Source organism: Abrus precatorius, unplaced genomic scaffold (assembly GCF_003935025.1).
Source record: "Abrus precatorius isolate BTA unplaced genomic scaffold, Abrus_2018 Scaffold4, whole genome shotgun sequence".
NCBI lineage: Eukaryota > Viridiplantae > Streptophyta > Magnoliopsida > Fabales > Fabaceae > Abrus > Abrus precatorius.
Genome location: NW_020874384.1, coordinates 9584807 through 9602862, shown reverse-complemented (window position 1 = coordinate 9602862; position 18056 = coordinate 9584807). Strand labels below are relative to the sequence as shown.

The 18056-nt window shown below is 34.0% G+C and overlaps 3 protein-coding genes across 4 annotated transcripts; 2 read left to right on the top strand and 1 right to left on the bottom strand.

The window, feature by feature from the left end:
* The first annotated feature begins 4548 nt into the window (after positions 1-4548).
* Positions 4549-7169, top strand: LOC113864626 (patellin-3-like). Of its 2 annotated transcripts, XM_027498558.1 has the most exons (3): positions 4549-6123; positions 6214-6355; positions 6456-7169. In XM_027498558.1, the coding sequence occupies exons 1-3, from the start codon at positions 4736-4738 to the stop codon at positions 6708-6710; spliced, it is 1785 nt and encodes a 594-aa protein (XP_027354359.1). In that variant the 5' UTR covers positions 4549-4735; the 3' UTR covers positions 6711-7169. The 2 variants fall into 2 exon arrangements, with proteins under 2 accessions (XP_027354359.1, XP_027354360.1); XM_027498559.1 differs by lacking the exon at positions 6214-6355 and having other exon boundaries at positions 4612-6123.
* Positions 7170-11892: 4723 nt separating this feature from the next.
* On the bottom strand, positions 11893-14312 carry LOC113864314 (patellin-3). Its single transcript, XM_027497902.1, has 3 exons — positions 13085-14312; positions 12854-13004; positions 11893-12774 (listed from the first exon to the last, which is right to left on the bottom strand). The coding sequence occupies exons 1-3, from the start codon at positions 14068-14070 to the stop codon at positions 12520-12522; spliced, it is 1392 nt and encodes a 463-aa protein (XP_027353703.1). The 5' UTR covers positions 14071-14312; the 3' UTR covers positions 11893-12519.
* A 1509-nt stretch (positions 14313-15821) lies between these two features.
* LOC113864316 lies at positions 15822-18015 on the top strand. The gene is made up of 4 exons (XM_027497904.1): positions 15822-16365; positions 16886-16938; positions 17174-17344; positions 17431-18015. Exons 1-4 carry the CDS (start codon positions 15949-15951, stop codon positions 17654-17656), a joined length of 867 nt encoding a protein of 288 aa, XP_027353705.1. The 5' UTR covers positions 15822-15948; the 3' UTR covers positions 17657-18015.
* Positions 18016-18056: the final 41 nt, after the last annotated feature.

Genomic DNA, 18056 nt, shown 5'->3' with positions numbered 1-18056 from the left:
CGAGTAAAGGATGATTTTATAATATTCAAGTCTGACGATTAAAAGTTAAAACAAATTGAAAATGATTCATAACATAAGAAAAGTCAGATAAACATGCACCAACTGCAATAGTCGTTGTACAAGAAATTCCTGGATGAAGCTGTGAAAGGTAAACAAAAAATGAGAAGAAACTTAGAAATTAAAAGGACAGCGACAGTAGACAAATATGTCATTCTATTCAATCGCTCCAGCGAAGACTAATTTGAGACTTATCCATTAAAAAAATAGGGTGGCCAATTGGACGCTTATAAAGTCCAATATACAATGGCTGAAATTAGAGCCCTCTTCTCTCACTCAAAACAAGTGCCAGGCACGTAACCTCTCTCCTTTCTAAAATGTCTTAAGGACGTTTTGGGTTTTGGGTTTTGTCTTGAAACTAATAATTTTGCCAAAGAGAAAAGAAATATAAGAAGTGAGAAGAGTAGAATGAGACAGCAAAGAAGAATCAGCCAACAGCTTGGGCTTGCTTGAAGGAGCAAGAAAGAGAAAGAACAAGGGGGTGTGTGGGGGCCACTTTTAGCGAAAAGACAAATAAAACCCCCTTTTATTTTTTTATGTTTTTGGATTTGGACACGCAGACAGACACAGGATACCACTTTCGTAAAATATAATAATGTCTCTTCGTTCTTTGTTGCCGGCTACGAGTACGGGGTGGTGTGCGTTAGGGTTGCATTGCATCAATGTGAAGGATATGATCCCATGACAGGCTGTTCCAGAAAAACATACTGTGGTCGGGGCTACGTGTCCATATAATTTACTCTTCCGACATTGCTGTGTACGACGTGGTCCGCCACAACGCCTCCTGTGATTATATTCTCCGTGACAGCGCTGCTATCTTTGTCAGCGTTGCGTGCATACCATTACTACCTCACCTTTCATTCCTCACTTCGCCGCCTGCTCCTGCCCATAGTATTAGTGTTGTTGTTTGTTTGTCCTAGTACATGATAAGGAACACCAATTAGTAATTATTGCTAAGTAAAATAATTTATTTGTGTCTACTAAAAATATGAATCATTTATTTGTTTACGTATATGATAGCTGACGGCATAGATATAAGCGTATTGTTCATTAATTAACTAGACGTGTTAAATCATGAAATCTTATTAGCTAGTAGAATAAAATCACATCTTAGATAGTTGATTTAATTCTAACAACTAACTTTTAGAAAGAAAAAAAGCGCATTTAGTTGCTCTTTGAATAATATTTCTACTCCCAAACTAACATACAAATATAAGATGAAATTATAAGAATTATTGTGATACGTAAAATTATTTGTTTAATATTTATTAACTATTGATAAATATTTGAGGTTTATTCAATATAAGTAGTTGAAGATAAAATACTCTCCAAGTATCAGATCTTTAAAAAAAATTTAAAAATAAAGAGCAAACCACATTTTTATTCTTTATATAAGCTTAAATTATACTGTCCTTTTTTCTATTGTGAAAATTATATTTTTTTAATTTAATAAATTAATTAATGTTATACATATATATATATATATATATATATATATATATATATTAATTTATGTTAATATAAATGAGACAATTAGTTGCAGTAAACAATTACAAACAGACATGTTATGGATATTTCTCTCTCTCTCTCTCTCTCTCTCTCTCTCTCTTTGCAACTTCTAAAAATCTGTGACACCTTTAAGATTATAGATGGTGAACTAATTAATGTTTCAAATACTTGTACAATTAACTTTGAAACTTTACTTGTAATCTTAATCCATCGTTTATAATTTTGAAGTTGATAGCAAAAAGTTTGAAATTGATTATCAATAATGTTGAGCTTAAAAAATTATATTAAATTGAATTAAAATATTAGATAAATTAATCTCTTTAAAAAATAAAGTAAAAATGATAATCAGATAATGCCCAAGAACTAATGCTGATCCTCACTCCCACCATCTTTAAAAGTTTGTCGTTCATTAAGTCAACGATTCTAGTTTGCTAATTGTTTTTAATCACAACTTGATTTCGTAAGAATATGAGTTATCTGAAATTATTCGCTAAACGATAATGATGGCAATAGATTTCAATAGTGTAAATACAAGTTATTGTTAATACTAGCAATACAACTTTTCCTATTTTATAATAATTGATTAGAAAAATACTAATGACACTTTATTATTAATTAAAATTTTAAATTATATATAATTTTATGAGTTTTATTAACAAGCATGCTAAAATTGTATCTTTAAAGTGTGTATTATTAGTGTTCTTCAGCAAAAGAGTCATTTACTATTTAAAGCATTAAGGATTCGCTGACAAACAAAAATTATTTATATTTAAGATAAATAAATTACTGAAGTAAGTAAAATATTTTCATATACATACTTAAAAATCAAATTACTGTTAATACATGTAAAGGATCCAATTATCTATTAATCATGTCAAAATTTATTAGTATTAATTTGGTATAATATTATAACTATTTTTTGCATGATATTACACAATATTTTAACTTAATGAAATAAAGTACCTCAATATTTTATTATATACCTTAAATAATTAAATATTTAAATAAAATACTTTTTTTAACTAAATGTGTGGTACTGTTCAGAGAATTGGTAGTCCATTGGGATATTGTTTTCAAAACAATATTTTGTTTTTTTTTTTCTAAAAAAAAGCCTTTGGTTAATTAAGTACTTGTTTTATTTTTTTTTCAGCTATTGGGGGAAGTTCTCTGTATGTGTTTCAAAACAGTAAAACCATTATTTCTTGCATGTGTTTGGTTTAATTTATTTCTGAAGATAATTACTATTTTTATAAAGAAACTTAAAATGATGATTTCTAAACAAGTTTTTTTTGAAAAAGCAATGATATTTACTCAACTTTAAACTAATAGAATGGGTCATTAAAAAAGGTAGATTCTAATTGCTTTTAATCTGTCTTTCTCTCTCACTTTCGTTTTCGGCATTCTCTGCAACTTTACCTTTAGCATGGCATGGCTTCTTAACTTTGACCATTTGGTGGCCAGATGGTGAAGCTGTCCAGAATCATCGGTGGTGTTAGCCGTGTTTCTCCTTCAACAACTGGTCACCCCACGCATAGGCTTTGCGAATTATGATAACCCAAACACGTTTTTGTTTTTCATTTTTTAACTTTTTCAAAATTTTCATCCAAATTTTAGAAAAACAAAATTGTAGCCGAGCATTGGTTTGGAGAAATTTTCATGTGTTTTATTGATTGAGGCTTCCTATAAGATAAGTGAAGAGATTAATTGATTAATTCTACTTACGGGTATTTGCATGTTGCCAAGTGGCACTGTGTAGTTTGAAGGAAGAGAAGCTCTTTTTAGACCATGAAGGTGCCTTGAATATTTTTTAATTTTATTTTGTTTATTTCGCCGAAAATTAAAGTAGCTTTGAGTGATTTGAAGAACAGCCAAATTGCGTTTTGTACAGCCCGAAAATAGTGGTTGTTCGGTTGGCAAAAGCGATTTTGACATAATAACTTCGTCTTGATTATAGTGGAATATTAATTTTTAATAACAACCTCTTTAAAATTTATCATAATTATACAATACATATTAAGTAATATATTAAAAATACGGATTATTTTGCATATAAATATTATAAATATACTTTCATCATAATTTTCAGTATATTATTAATATACTTTTTATTTTTTAATTTCTTAATTAATAAAGATATTGATTACAGTTGTATACTTTTTTTATAAATAAAACTTTGTCTTAAAAATAATTTTAATATACACAAAAGAATGATGACAGCATATACACAATAGTATTGATTCATTTTAACACCAGTTATTTTTAAAATTTTAAAAGAAAAATTACTGGTAAATAATAAGTTATAAAGAATATAATAACATTATTAGTATTTTCTTAAAAGTATGAACAAAGAATGCTGCAGCTTTCCATAATTTTAAAATAGTCCTAAAAAGTTTGAGATATTTTAATCCTTGAAAAAAAATTAAATAATTTAATTTCAAAAAATTGTAAAAATAATATATTTTAATTCTTATATCCAATGAACGGAAGGATTAAAATATATTAATTTATAATTTTGAAAAATTATTTAATGATTTATTTTAGAGATGAAGTGAAAATTATAAAAAAATAAATTAAGTACTTATTGTGGTTTATATTATTTGATGACGTTAATTTTCATTGGTCTCGGCGGTGTTAGGTTTTTTAAATGTTATTAATAATAACACGGCAATGTTGAATGTGGATAACGTTACAAGCAATGTTGCTTGGCGAAGGAGACAATGGAACGTTTTTGTTGACGTTGATATTTATCATTAATATTTTGAAAATAAAGTTGTGATTGATTCGCACTAAAATCATTCCTTGAATAAATTTTGATCAGGACGACCATGTAATTAAGGATGAAGACACAGAAAAGAGTTGATACAATGGGCTTTGAGGTGAATAATTTGAAATTGGTAAAAAAAAAAAAGGAAAAACACATGCAGTGGTTGTTTTGAAATAATTAATTATAGTATAATTGAATATGTAGAAAGGATTAAGGTGGGAGAGAGGGACCCACGTATGAGAAACAAAGTGGTGTATCTGCTGGCATGACAGACTGGTTTTTGCCATCATACAACCACCGTTGCCAATCACTCTCTCTTTTAGATTCACAATACTCCTTTCAACTTCCAACTTCTTCTCTCTTTTTGTTCATACTTTCTACCACTCTTCGCTGTACCATCCAACCATGGCCGAGGAACCCCAAAAGCCAGCTCCTGCTGAAGAGGTGGTGCCCGTTGTCCACACTGACAAGGACCCTGTTGCTCAAGCTCCAGCCGATGAAGCCGAGAAGCCGGTAGCCGCCGATGAAGCCGAGAAGCCAGCAGGAACTACTACTGAAGAAGTTGTGGTGGAAGAGGCGAAGGCCCAGCAGGCGGGTGTTGAAGAGAAGATTTCGCAATCAGTTTCGTTCAAGGAGGAGAGCAACGTGGTTGGCGACCTCCCCGAAGCGCAAAAGAAAGCCCTCGATGAACTCAAGAAGCTCATTCAAGAAGCGCTTAACAAGCACGAGCTTAGTGCTCCCCCACCTCCCAAGGCCCCCGCTGCAGAAGCTGAGAAGAAGGAAGATGTGGCGGCAGCAGAAGATGCTGAGAAGAAGGAACAAGAAGTGGCAGCCGAAGAAGTGGAGAAGAAGGAAGAGGCGGTGGCCACAGAAGAAGTAGAGAAGAAGGAATTAGAAGTGACGGAAAAAGAAGAAGAGAAGAAGGAATCAGAAGTGGTGGCGGTACAAGAAACGGAGAAGAAAGAATTAGAGGTGGGAGGTGGAGAAGAAGCGGAGAAGACGGAATTAGAGGTAGTGGCAGAAGAAGTAAAAGAAGTGGAAAAGAAGGAAGTAGAAGCGGGAGGAACAGAAACAGAAGAAAAAGAAGGGGAGAAGAAAGAATCAGAGGTTGTGGGAGAAGAAGAAAAAGAAAAAGAAGTAGAGAAGAAGGAAGTGAGCCCTGAGGAAGTTGAGATATGGGGAATTCCCCTGCTGGCGGACGAGAGGAGCGACGTGATTCTGCTGAAATTCTTGAGAGCGAGGGATTTCAAGGTGAAGGATGCGTTCACAATGATAAAGAACACGGTGCGTTGGAGAAAGGAATTCGGAATCGACGCTCTGGTGGAGGAGGACCTGGGAAGCAATTGGGACAAGGTGGTTTACTCTCACGGATACGACAAGGAAGGGCACCCTGTTTGCTACAACGTGTTTGGGGAGTTTGGGAAGAAGGAACTGTATCAGAAGACGTTTTCGGACGAGGAGAAGCGGGAAAAGTTCATCCGTTGGAGGATTCAGTTTTTGGAAAAGAGTGTGAGAAAACTGGATTTCTCACCCTCTGCTATATCCACAATTGTGCAGGTTAACGATCTTAAAAACTCTCCTGGACTGGCTAAGTGGGAACACAGGCAGGTCACCAATCATGCCCTTCAATTGCTTCAGGATAACTACCCTGAGTTTGTGGCTAAACAGATATTTATCAACGTCCCCTGGTGGTACCTTGCCTTTGCTAGGATGATCAATGCTTTCCTCACCCAGCGGACCAAGAGCAAATTTGTTTTTGCTGGCCCATCCAAATCTGCCGAAACCCTTTTCAAGTAAGTCCATTTCCTTCTCCCTGTTTCCTCCACTGCTCTGTGTTTATTATATTAGTAAGCTCTTGATATCGTCTATATTTGGCCTCCCAGATATATTGCTCCCGAGCTAGTGCCTGTTCAATACGGTGGACTCAGCAGAGAGGGGGAACAGGAATTCACCACCGCTGACCCCGTCACGGAGGTTACTGTTAAACCCGCAACTAAGCACACCGTTGAGTTCCCCGTTTCTGAGGTGAGTCTGAGTCAGTCACCACTCACCAACCCTTGTTTGTTTGTTTCATTATGCAATCTTATTTTCCTAATGCTATTGAGCATTGACCCCCTGCCTGCAGAAAAGCCATCTGCTCTGGGAAATCCGAGTTGTGGGTTGGGATGTGAACTATGGAGCTGAATTTGTACCCGCCGCTGAGGATGGATACACCGTCATAGTACAGAAGAGCAGGAAAATTGCTCCCGCTGACGAGACAGTGATTTCCAACAGCTTCAAAGTTGGTGAAACTGGCAAGGTTGTACTCACCGTAGATAACCAAACATCCAAGAAGAAGAAACTCCTCTACAGGTCCAAGACCAAACCCGTCTCTGAGTAAGCCTTCGGGTTCAAGCAAGAAAAGAATCTCTAAATTCCCACTCATAAGAGAATAAGGGTGTTATTTGTATTCATTGTTATTATCACAAATTCGGGGGTGGGGGACTTATTCTTTTTTCTTCATTTGCTTTATAAATTATTTTGTTTCAAGTCTCGGGTTGGGCAATTTCATTTGCAGTTAGTTTCTTTTAGTATTTTGTTCACTTGGTTTTCGAATTGGATGGATAAAACCCTTTGCGGATTGGAAATCTCTGAAATGCATCGACTGAGCAGTGAAGATGAAGGCTTGCTGGAGAGGGAACCCAGTCGGGATTCCTTTGTAAATGAAAATTTGATGTCTCCGTGGACTGTGCGAGTGAAACTGTTTGCATTGTGATACTCTTAATTGCTGTAAAGTTTGTTTAAATGTGATGATGTATTACTTATTCCCGTAAATAATAAAAAATTAGTTCATTGTTTCTGTTCTTTTTTCTTCAATTTGTAATTCTAAGGGCTTGTCACTTGTGAGTTTTGCTTAGTTATTCCTCTTTATTTGAAGCTCCTCCCAAGTCCCTGCACTTGCTTCCAAGTAGAACCCCTGGGGAAGCACCTGATGGACGTGCAGTTATCAAACCAGCGAGAATAAAAAAGTAGTGTACTAAGAGTACCAGGGTGAGGATGGTAATGGTTCGTCTAAGAACATAAATTATGTTTTTTTTTTTTCAAGTGAGTTGGTGAATTCTAAGCAATAGGAAGCAAAGGGTGAATATGTAGATACACAATCTTATTATATTTGAATATTTTATAATTTTAGCACAAATTGCATTTTGCAATAAATTTTTATATAAATAAAGTATACAATGTAATTTTTATTTAAGCAAAAAAAATAGGAAAAAGAAGAGCAAAAGTGAGGAGTGGGGGATAAGAGAGAGCAAGAAAGAGAGGAGTGGGGGAAAGCAGAGCTAGGTGGGGAAGAGTGGATGGGAAAAGTGAGGAGAAAGGGATAGCAAGAGGGAGAAGCAAATTGCATTTTTCGAATTTGTTCGCGTCAAAATTGCATAAGATTAGTTTTTAACTTTAATATCATTCTTTATACATTCATATTATTAAAACAACATACAAGATGTACTTTAAAGGGCAAACTTTTTTTCTTCACCAATAATAGCTTCTTGTTGCGCAGTGGATAGACAATTTCATTAGAAATAACTCAGAAAAAGTAAAAAATTACCTATTTAAAATTTATAATATATTGAATATTTTAATATTAAATGTATAATATAATATTATATTAAATTAATTAATTTTTAAAATAAATAAAATTTTAAATTAAAAATATTAATATTTTTTTTATTAAAGTTAAAGATTATTCTTACGATATATTTTTTGAAAAAGTTAATACTGTTTGTTAGATCTATTACGTTAATGTTATTTAGTTTATCTCGTCCATGTAATATTGATATGTATTTATATTTATTGTATATTTACTGATTTATTTATTTAAATTAAATCTGTAGTTTGGAAGTGATAAATAAAAATATAAAATTTTATTACAAAAATTTAAATTGTTAAACTATTTTTTATGCTTTATTTAGATATATGTCTTATAAAAATATATTTATTTAGATAATTTAATAACATTTATAAAAAAACTTAACAGTATACTAAAAATATCAATGCAAAATATGATATTAAAAATATTAATAAATCAAATTAAAATTTTAAAAATATCAAATTAAATTCAATAAAAAAACCTATAACAAATAATAAAAAAAGTACAGAACTATTTTTCTATAGTATTCCTATGTAACATTGCTAACTGTTTTATTAAAAAATTTCTTAATCAATAATGCACAGTACATATTAACATTATACACTCTTTTTCAAAAGATAACTTTTTTTATTACTTATTAAAACAGTAGAGAGGATGATAGAATTCACCGACTCCAACTTCTACCGTTTTTATTTTATGGCAGAAGCATGGCGCCATATTTGCGTCCCTATGAACTCTATACAAGTGATCGTGGAATTTGGGTATTCTTTATATGTCTTTTCTCAATTTTTTGACTGACTAATACAATTTAATATTGGTCCCACACAATGAGCTAATGAGAGGCATTAGTGAGGTCCATGTACCAACTACCAAAGTGCATATAATTAGATGTTTAGATAAGTAGAGACAAATTGAGTACTTGAAATTTAATTTTGTTTTCAAATGAGCAAGTTTAAAATATGTCTATTTTTTATTCATAAATTTAATTTAAATTAAAAATTTATCATACAATACACCTTTAATTTCTTTTAAATAATTATTTAAATTTAAAGTACTTAAACAATACACAAGAAGAAATTGCTAATATATAAATAACTACAAAAATGTGAAGAACACATATTCATATTCATCGCAATAAAAACAGTATGTCGATTATAAAAAAATGTTAGTGAACTACAATTGCTTCGAACTAAACCCAAGCATTCATGAATCATGATCCTTATAAAACCAACATACATAATCATTATTCATAGCAAGATGCTCTCAAAATGGGCCGGCTAGGGCCCATTCTTTTTACGTTCTCCATAATTTACATTCGCACCTCTCATAACATTTTTTTGTTAACTAAAATTTGGAAGTGATTTATAAAGTATTTTCAAAATATAATTCTTAGAAAAAATTTAAGAATTAAAATTCTGAAAAGAAGAGACGGATGTACAGTGAAATTCCCCTGATCCAATTATAAAACCAGTGAAGAATTCTGCCTTCTGTAGCCCAAAGGGATGGATCTAAAGGGAAAGGTGTTTTTTTTTTTTTTCTAACAATTATTGTACGAATACATTTAGTAGAACTAATAAAAAATATATATTAAAATAAATCAAAATTAAATATGATCTTGTTAGGATTCTATTAAGTATTAAAGACATAATTAAAAAAAATTAAGTAGTTCAAGGGCTTGTTGAATAATTAAATTAGTGAGACCAATTAAAATTTAAAGGTTTAAGAATCTACTTATAAATGAGTCCTAAAGTATTATGAACCTGTTAAACAATAAGTTGTGATCACCTGAAGGCTTCTGATATAAATTTGGTTATGAAACTTATTAAAATAAAAAGAGTTTGAGAATCATAAATAATTCATATAATTTTTTTAAACACTTCCTTAACCTATTATATTCTAATTTTCAAAAGAAAAAAGAACTTTGAAAATAGGAATTCAACGTCCCCGTGTTCTGGAAAATAATAGAACATTGGAGCGGTGAAGCTTTTAGCAGTAGGCGAGATTCAATTGATAAAAGGCATCATCGTAAGACAATGATAAGGATTTGAAAATCTCCTATGAAGAGAGAGAGAGAGATTCCCAGTTAGGTTTTGATTTATGTACAACTGGATGTTACTTTTGGTCCATTATTAAAAACTACCAAGCAAAGGATGATGGGGTGCGTTTATATTTTAAACAACTGCAAACATAATGATTACAACCATCTTTTGCACAAAATGGATCATTGAAGCAAAAGAAGAAAGCAGAAAATGTCACCTACCAAAAGCATTGATAGCTCAACCAACTCATTCCCTTCTTTGGAATGAATGCCGACTGTTAACCTGTTTAATTTTGGCGATTGTCATTTTACTATATCTCAAAAAAATTGTTTTTGTAGATAATAATAGATATTATTAGGAACAGCAATAGATTTTATATATTCATTTAGTTCAGTGAATACGATAAATACTTTGCTAAATGAATTCAAGTCTAAATATAAATAGACACTTAACATTTATATTTATTTACTTGCACTGAATATATAGAGAGAAAGAATTTAACATTGATACGCCGTTAATGTAAAAAATTTACTGCCAATCAATTAAAAATTACTGTAAGTATAACTTTTAGTGTGTTTATAGTATAAAAACTAATAATTTTTAATAACATGACAATTGATAATTAAAGAATAACATAAAAAAGGTATATTATCAGTATATTTTAATTTTTATTTATAAATTAAAACTAAACTACATACTGTTTCCTTCTTCAATTCTTTTTCATTACATTCATTGCTTCCTTTGTTGGCATGATTACCGGTTATGTATTCATTGCAGGTTAATTTGAAAAGGTTAGTGCCTGCCTGTTTGTGCCGAATCCACAATCTGTTTTGTAAGAATTGATACTCTATCAATGCCATCTACTTGCTTTAAAATCTGTGAAAGTGAAACTATAGCCGTTAATCAAAATAAACAAAACTGATTTATATTCTCGGAACGTATATCCAAACAAGCTGTACTGAATCAGGTAAAATAACCCAAAATATGCAGTATAGTAGAGTATATTTTGTAAAATGATACTTAAAAGCATTTGTATGAAATTAAAAAAAATAAATGAAAGTTGCTTGTGAACAGCTGTTTCTGCAAAGTAGATGACATACTACATATATAAATATTATTGGTTTTTTGAACAAAATAATGAGGGTGAGAACAAATGAATATTGGAACAAAGCAGACAATTTTCATCGTAAAGCACATGAGAATAGTTGTACAGCAAATAGACAGTACAACTAAGCAGCATATGGGCTATGTCTCCTACGAGAGAGAGAGATACATATAAATTAAGAAAAAAAATCTCTCCTTTTTTTCTTTTATTTGGCTTGACGTTGTTCTCTTGCCTCTTGGCATAAGTTATTGGGCAGTTCAGGCTACGCTGTGATCAACTAACAAAGACTATGGTATGGGCAAGTACATCGAACAAGCAAAGAGAAAAACCAAGCAACAGTAGTGATACCGAACATCATAAGGAAATTATAAAAGGTAGGAAAGACCAAAAGCCAACCACGTGTTCCAATCAACAAAACCTATAGCAAATATGTCTGCCCATTAGGATGACTATGTAGTGTAATGATTCATCAGCAGAAACCTAGTAATAGAATTTCAGAGCAAATAAAACGGACGTGTTGAGTTTTCATTTAATTTAAATTCGAAAAATAAAAAAAATAGAGATCCACTCAGAAAAAAAGTACAAAAAGACAGAAAAGATGACTAATCTAAAACATGGAAAGCAATCTACAGAATAGTATGCAAGCATACTGACACAGACATACGCAAATTGGCATCTTCAGATCAGTTTATGTTCAGATATAAACAGATCGTCGTCTACACACTGTCGGCCTTTAAAATGTAATCTAAACAAAAAAAGTTCACATGGGAGTTATCAACACCAAGAAAACCAATGAAATCGCAATATACATTCAAATCCTCAAAAATATCATTCAAAAGGGGACTAGCTTCCTTAGAACCTTTCCCCTAACTTGGAAATTAGAAGCCAAATCTAAAAGAACTTGTACAACCAGTTTAAACTAGTAAATTTTGTCAAGAAAGAAAGTGAGAAATCAAGCATACAACTCTTATATTACATATCTATGACATTCAAAATGCTTATAATTAAACCAAACTGCAGGCTGGATAAGTACAATAACAAAAATTTTACATGGAAACTTCTCTTAACCAGGCTTTCTATACGTTGGTTTGACCATTAAAGTGACACAAAATGTTGGTAATACATATAATCCCATAAACCAACTCCAATTCCAATTACACATCCTACACTCTTCCCCGGCATTGCCCATCACCAGAAAATAAACGACCAATTTAGACTAGCCAGCTAACATGTTTGTCTAGCAATAAAAGTAATGAATACAACAAAGACAGAGAAAGCCAATCTGCAAACAACTCAGGACCAAAATTACAGATGAAGAATGGACTGAACAAATGATGACATGCATAATTCTTACTCTTCAGGTTCAATTTCCTTCGTGTACCGAAAATCACCAGAGAGGACAGGAGATGATTTTGCCTCAATCAGAATAAGGTTTGATCTTGAACCTGTAAAGAAGCCTCTTTTTCTTGGTGGTAGGATTGTCGACAGTGAGCAATAATTTGCCTAGTTCACCAACTTTAAAGCTATTGGAAACCACGGGTTCATCGGTGGGTGACATCTTGGCAGCCTTCTGTATGATAACAGTATATCCATCTGTAGCATCGGGCTTGAACTCAGCACCATAACTGACCTCCCAGCCCACCACCCGCAGCTCCCAAACAATAATGCATTTCTGCAAATCACACACCCACATACTTTAATTCAAAGACTAATAACAGGAAGAAAAAAGAACAGTGGCAGTTGCAACGCACCTCATAAATAGCAATTTCCACAGTTTGCTTTGTGGTTGGCTTGATGGGAATTTCCGTGACAGGATCAGACACACTGAAATCTGGGTTGCAGTCACAAAAGTCTACACTGAGGCCACCATACTGAATCGGCACTTGCTCCGGAGAAATGTACCTATTTCATTGCACAAGATGATTAACAAACAAAAACACGAAAAAAAGGGAGAAATTATCGGAAACAGAACAGAGGCTAACTTGAAAAGAGTATCGGGAGACTTGGAAGGGCCTGCAAAGACAAATTTGCTTTTGGTCCTCTGAGTGAGGAAGGGATTGAGCATGGTGTAGAAAGCAAGGTACCACCAGGGAACATTGATAAAAACCTGTTTGGCAACAAATTCGGGATAATTGTCCTGAAGCAACTGCAAGGCTTGTTTGGTGGCAAGGCGAAGTTCGCGTTTGGCAGGGCCTGGAGAATTTTTAAGATCATTCACTTGGAAAATGGTGTTAATGCCTCCGGGAGAGAAGTCCAGCTTTCTAATGCTCCTCTCCAAGAACTGAATCCTCCAACGGAGAAAGTTGGTGCGAGCTTGTTCCGTGGAGAATGCCTTGCGATAAAGGTCCTTGTTCTGGAACTCTCCATAGACGTTGTAACAGACAGGGTGCTCCTGTCTGGAATGTCCGTGCATGAACACAACCTTATCCAAATCATCACCCAGATCTTCATCTAAGAGAGCGTCCATGTTGAAGTCCTTCCTCCAGCGGAGAGTGTTCTTGATCATGAAAAGAGCGTCCTTCACTCTGAACTCTCGGGCTCTCAGAAACTTCAGAAGAATCACATCGGTTCTTTCGTCCTTCAGCAGAGGAACACCCCAAATCGAAACTTCTCCTTCCGCTTTCAGCTCCTCCCTCAGCATCTCCTTCAGCTCCTCCACACTCTTTCTCTCCGATTCCGACAGATCACAAACCCTATTGCTCTCCTCCTTGAACGACTCTAAGCTTTGCGGAATCTTCCGCTCCTCTTTTTCTTCTTCTTTCTCTTTCTCTTCAACCACTACCACATCCTCCTCGCAAGTGTTATCGGGCTCCTTGTTGTCAGTAACAGGGGGTTTGGGTTTGGGTTCGGGTTCGGGTTCGGGTTCTGCAGCTAAGGCAGTGGGCAAATCAAGTTGTTGTGGCGGTGGAGCGGTGTCAGCGGGCGGTGGAGGAGGAGAAGGGGTAGGGTTGGAACCACTGTCGGCCATTTGGAAGAGAAAGTGTTTGGGAGTAAATGTGTAGAAAGTGGTGTGAGTAGCAAGAAGTCGAAGGTTAGGTGGGTGTGGTTTCAAAAGACATTCATCTGCGGAATCCAATGCCACTGTTCCACAAACTCGTCTCTTGTTTTACGGTGGTTTCGTTAATATCCCGCACCGTTCCTTTTTCCCTTTTTTAATAGAGACAACCAAAATGTTCAACAAATAATTGCCTTCCTACACGCGGTGTTTTATGCATATGCCTCATTTTTCTTTTCTTTTATGCCACCTGTGACAAAATCCGAGTTTTATACCTCAACCATAACTATTTTCTCTTTAAAACTGATTAATCCTAAATAGAAAGCGTTTGACAAAATACAGTCCTCATTTATTAAAATTAAGAATGGTTATTAAATAAGTCAAGACGATTAAAAAAACACACTTATTTTAATAGTGTAGAACTAGTAACCCATTATGAACAAAAACATTTAATAGACTCTGAGAATATGAAATAATTTTTATTTTTGAAAAAGAATATTTAGGTAGTTTGCCAACGACTTTACTTATAAAAATTGTTTTAATTTTTTTTTCTGACTAAATAAGTAAAATTTTAGAATTTTGTAGAATGATAGGAAAAAAATTGGTCAGATAGAAAGTTAAATAAAACTAACTTTTGTTGCATAATAAATAAAAGCAAAAAATATTGAATGGAATGGGCCAGTCCTAAATTTAGAAATGGCCAAGGGAGGTTTCGTTGGGATGAACACAAATGGAGTAATTTTGGCAAGAAAGAAAGGGGCTGCGTGAATTTGTTCGTCTCGTCATTGGCCTGTTCATTTAGCAGTCTTTTAATTCTCAGTCTCTCTCTGTGTTTGTCTTGTCACTTTAAGGTTTCATATCCACTCGAAGATCAATAATTATTCCTTGATTGTGGTACTGAGTCCTAATGCTCGATGGGTATTTTCTACTTTTGGGGATCAGATTAGTACACACACATTCTCCTTCAACCATCCAAGGTCTTCTTTATTTTCTTTTTCATAGTTTAACAGTAGCAAACATCTTCAATTATATCGGGACAGATCCTGGGTTAGTCAGAGTAATTTAATAAAAAAACTTTAAAGAATGGCAATAATTATTATCATACGAAGATAAATAGGTAATTGTTAAAATCATATAACATGTATATGATCAAATAAATTATATACCTCAAATTTGTCCTTTACATCATTCAATAATTATGGCTTTTGCCTAAATTGTTCAGTTTCTTTTTCAATCGTTGTGGACAATGTTATATTTGCTTCAATTAAGTGATAATGCACTGATTGTAACTCTGCTTATGTGACTAAGCTTTTGCTTCACTTTATATTGCTGGTTGTTCTTACATTAGTAGATTGTTTGACATCATATGATGCCTTGTATTTGGTCGGTGTTATTTAAGTTTTCTCATTGTTTTTGGTCTTGCATCCTATGCTTTCAACACATCTTCTAACTGGTGGGGTGATTCAGACACATCTTTTAAAGCTTTATATTGATTAAGAATTTATGGTTAATGATGTTGTTGGCAGGATATTGAACATGACTAGTGAGGTTTGTGAAGATGGAGTGTGGAATTGGAATTAAACAACGAGGGCATCCTTAAGATTGAAACGAAAATAAAAATTTTCTTGGTTGACATGATTGCACGTGGCCTCTGGATCAATAATTGGCAGCCACATAAATGAGCACAAGAAAGAGTGGCCACACAAACACCAACAGGTCCCACTCCGAATTCTGTAATGGATTTTGCGATATCAACCAAAACCAAATGTGAAGTGAAAAGGATGGCGAGCAAACTATGTTGTGTAGCCTAACCTTGCCCCCCTTCATTTTCTTTGTTTGGTTAGTGCATGCATGAATGAATGTATGTATGCATGTATGGCTCATTTACTGGTGAGCAACCCCAATGCTTCACATAAACTTGTATGCTCAAACACGGTGCATGGTGTTAGAACAGGATCCAGAAGTGCGTGTCACAGGGTGAGAAGGAAAAGCCGAGGTTGTGGGAGTGGTTTGGTGTTGCATTGCAGCAGCAGCAGCAGCACAAGTAGTTCACAATTATCCTGTGCTGATCAGAAAGTGAGGTTACAGATTGAGAATGGCAGTGGAAAGCTAAAGCAGCGGTTTGAGTATTTGGTGTGTGAATATGGTTGGAGGGTAAGGAGACTAATTGAAAACACAGATGAGATAAGGATGGCAGCTCAAGTTCAGGCCCAAGCATTCCATGTTCCTGTCGCTCTTTTCAACGATTTGTTCTTTCAATTCTTTAAGGTTCTGCTTCTCTCTTTTTTCTTTTCCAATCTTATCAAACGAATGTCTTCATTAATTCTTCCTTTGTCTACCTAGAAGATGCAAGTTTGATTAAATAAAATAAGCATTGTTCGTGGAAGAAATTAATAAATTATTCTGTTATTAACCAATTTAACAGGGTTGGATCTCATCATACATGTCCCACTTCATGACTTTCGTTTTCCCTTATGTATTTTGGCAGATGAAAACCATTGAGATATAACTATTTTTCATATTAAACTTTGGGTCAATTTTTTCAGGAACAAACAATAATGGTATTAAATAACCCATTTTTATATTTAAAAAGTACATATTACATTCATTTTAATATATTTTGAAGTATAAAATAATTATGAATGAATGGAAATTTCGTATCAGTAGTCTTTATTAAGAACTTTCAATTCAACTATTGATTTTGTGAGGAAGTCGCTTTATATTTTTTCAATCACCCACTTCTTAGTTAATTTGTGTGCCTTTTGCTGTCCTTCCTTGATGAAATTAGGCGGAAGTGCTCTCGGGGCTTCTTTACAAGCTTAAAAACTCACCTCCTAATAGGTAAAGTTGTTCTATCTAAGCAAGCTTATGTATGTTATTGATCTGAAATTTCTGAATTATAAAATTACTTTTACAATATGCAGCATCTGATCGTTGTTCTATTTACTTCAACCCTATCCCATGAAATCCAAATGTACCACATTTTTTCACCTCGTGTTACGTTTTCTCAGCAATTGATCCTTGCAAATCCGCATTCTTGTTCAACGCTAGGCACTAATGTATGATGTTAATTTAGGTATGCTTGTTTGGTGGCTGAGCCAGCCAAAAACGAACCAGATTCATCAAAACAACTTGTAGGTGTTACAGATGTCACAGTCTTAAGAGACCAACATGTGCTTCAACATCTTCCTGCTGAAGCAGAAGAGTACCTTTACGTATCAGGAATAGCCGTCTCCAAAACTTTCAGGTGATTAAGTAAAATTGGATAATCAGCACATGATCTCTATTATGTTGTTGTGAAGTGTATACTTAAGAAACTAATTGATAGCACAGGAGGAGGAAAATAGCGACCGCATTGTTGAAAGCTTGTGACATGCTCTCCATTTTGTGGGGTTTTGAGTTTCTTGCACTTCGAGCCTATGAAGAAGATCTAGGAGCTCGCAAATTGTACGCAAATGCAGGGTACCATGTTGTGTCTCGAGATCCACCGTGGACAAGTAATTGGATTGGAAGGAAATGTCGTGTTCTTATGATCAAAAGAACTAATTTGCCCAAGTAGCTTTATTTACAATTGTCAAGACATCCAAACAAAATAATATCAACAGTAAATGTATCCTAGGCATATAGCATGTGTTAGTATGATTGGTTCATTTCTCACAGATTGCACACACCTTTTCTCAAGTATCTCTCATTTTTCCCCCCTGTGAAATGAGGAGTTCAATTGGCGGAACAGTTAAATTCTATTTTGAATCTCCCTTTTCCCTAATTTAATAGCCAGTGCTGGACATTTGCCTCAAAGATCCTTAACCTCTATAAGCACTCCTAAATCTTCATCGCCCCCCACCCAAATACCCTTTTAACTATTTTGACCCTCCCCCGTTTCAATGGAACTCGTGTATCTCACTGATTTTCTAATATAAATACAAAAAATCTACAAAACCCACATGCCCATTCATAAT

Bases quoted from the DNA above. Each gene is read 5' to 3' on its own strand.
- LOC113864626 (XM_027498558.1), top strand. From the start codon at position 4,736: ATGGCCGAGGAACCCCAAAAGCCAGCTCCTGCTGAAGAGGTGGTGCCC. The intron at 6,124-6,213 runs GTAAGTCCATTT...TTGGCCTCCCAG, and splicing joins TCTGCCGAAACCCTTTTCAA to ATATATTGCTCCCGAGCTAG. The intron at 6,356-6,455 runs GTGAGTCTGAGT...CCCTGCCTGCAG, and splicing joins TTGAGTTCCCCGTTTCTGAG to AAAAGCCATCTGCTCTGGGA.
- LOC113864314 (XM_027497902.1), bottom strand. From the start codon at position 14,070: ATGGCCGACAGTGGTTCCAACCCTACCCCTTCTCCTCCTCCACCGCCC. The intron at 13,005-13,084 runs GTTAGCCTCTGT...GCAATGAAATAG, and splicing joins TCTCCCGATACTCTTTTCAA to GTACATTTCTCCGGAGCAAG. The intron at 12,775-12,853 runs GTGCGTTGCAAC...TGTGATTTGCAG, and splicing joins TGGAAATTGCTATTTATGAG to AAATGCATTATTGTTTGGGA.
- LOC113864316 (XM_027497904.1), top strand. From the start codon at position 15,949: ATGAATGAATGTATGTATGCATGTATGGCTCATTTACTGGTGAGCAAC. The intron at 16,366-16,885 runs GTTCTGCTTCTC...TGATGAAATTAG, and splicing joins TGTTCTTTCAATTCTTTAAG to GCGGAAGTGCTCTCGGGGCT. The intron at 17,345-17,430 runs GTGATTAAGTAA...TTGATAGCACAG, and splicing joins GCCGTCTCCAAAACTTTCAG to GAGGAGGAAAATAGCGACCG.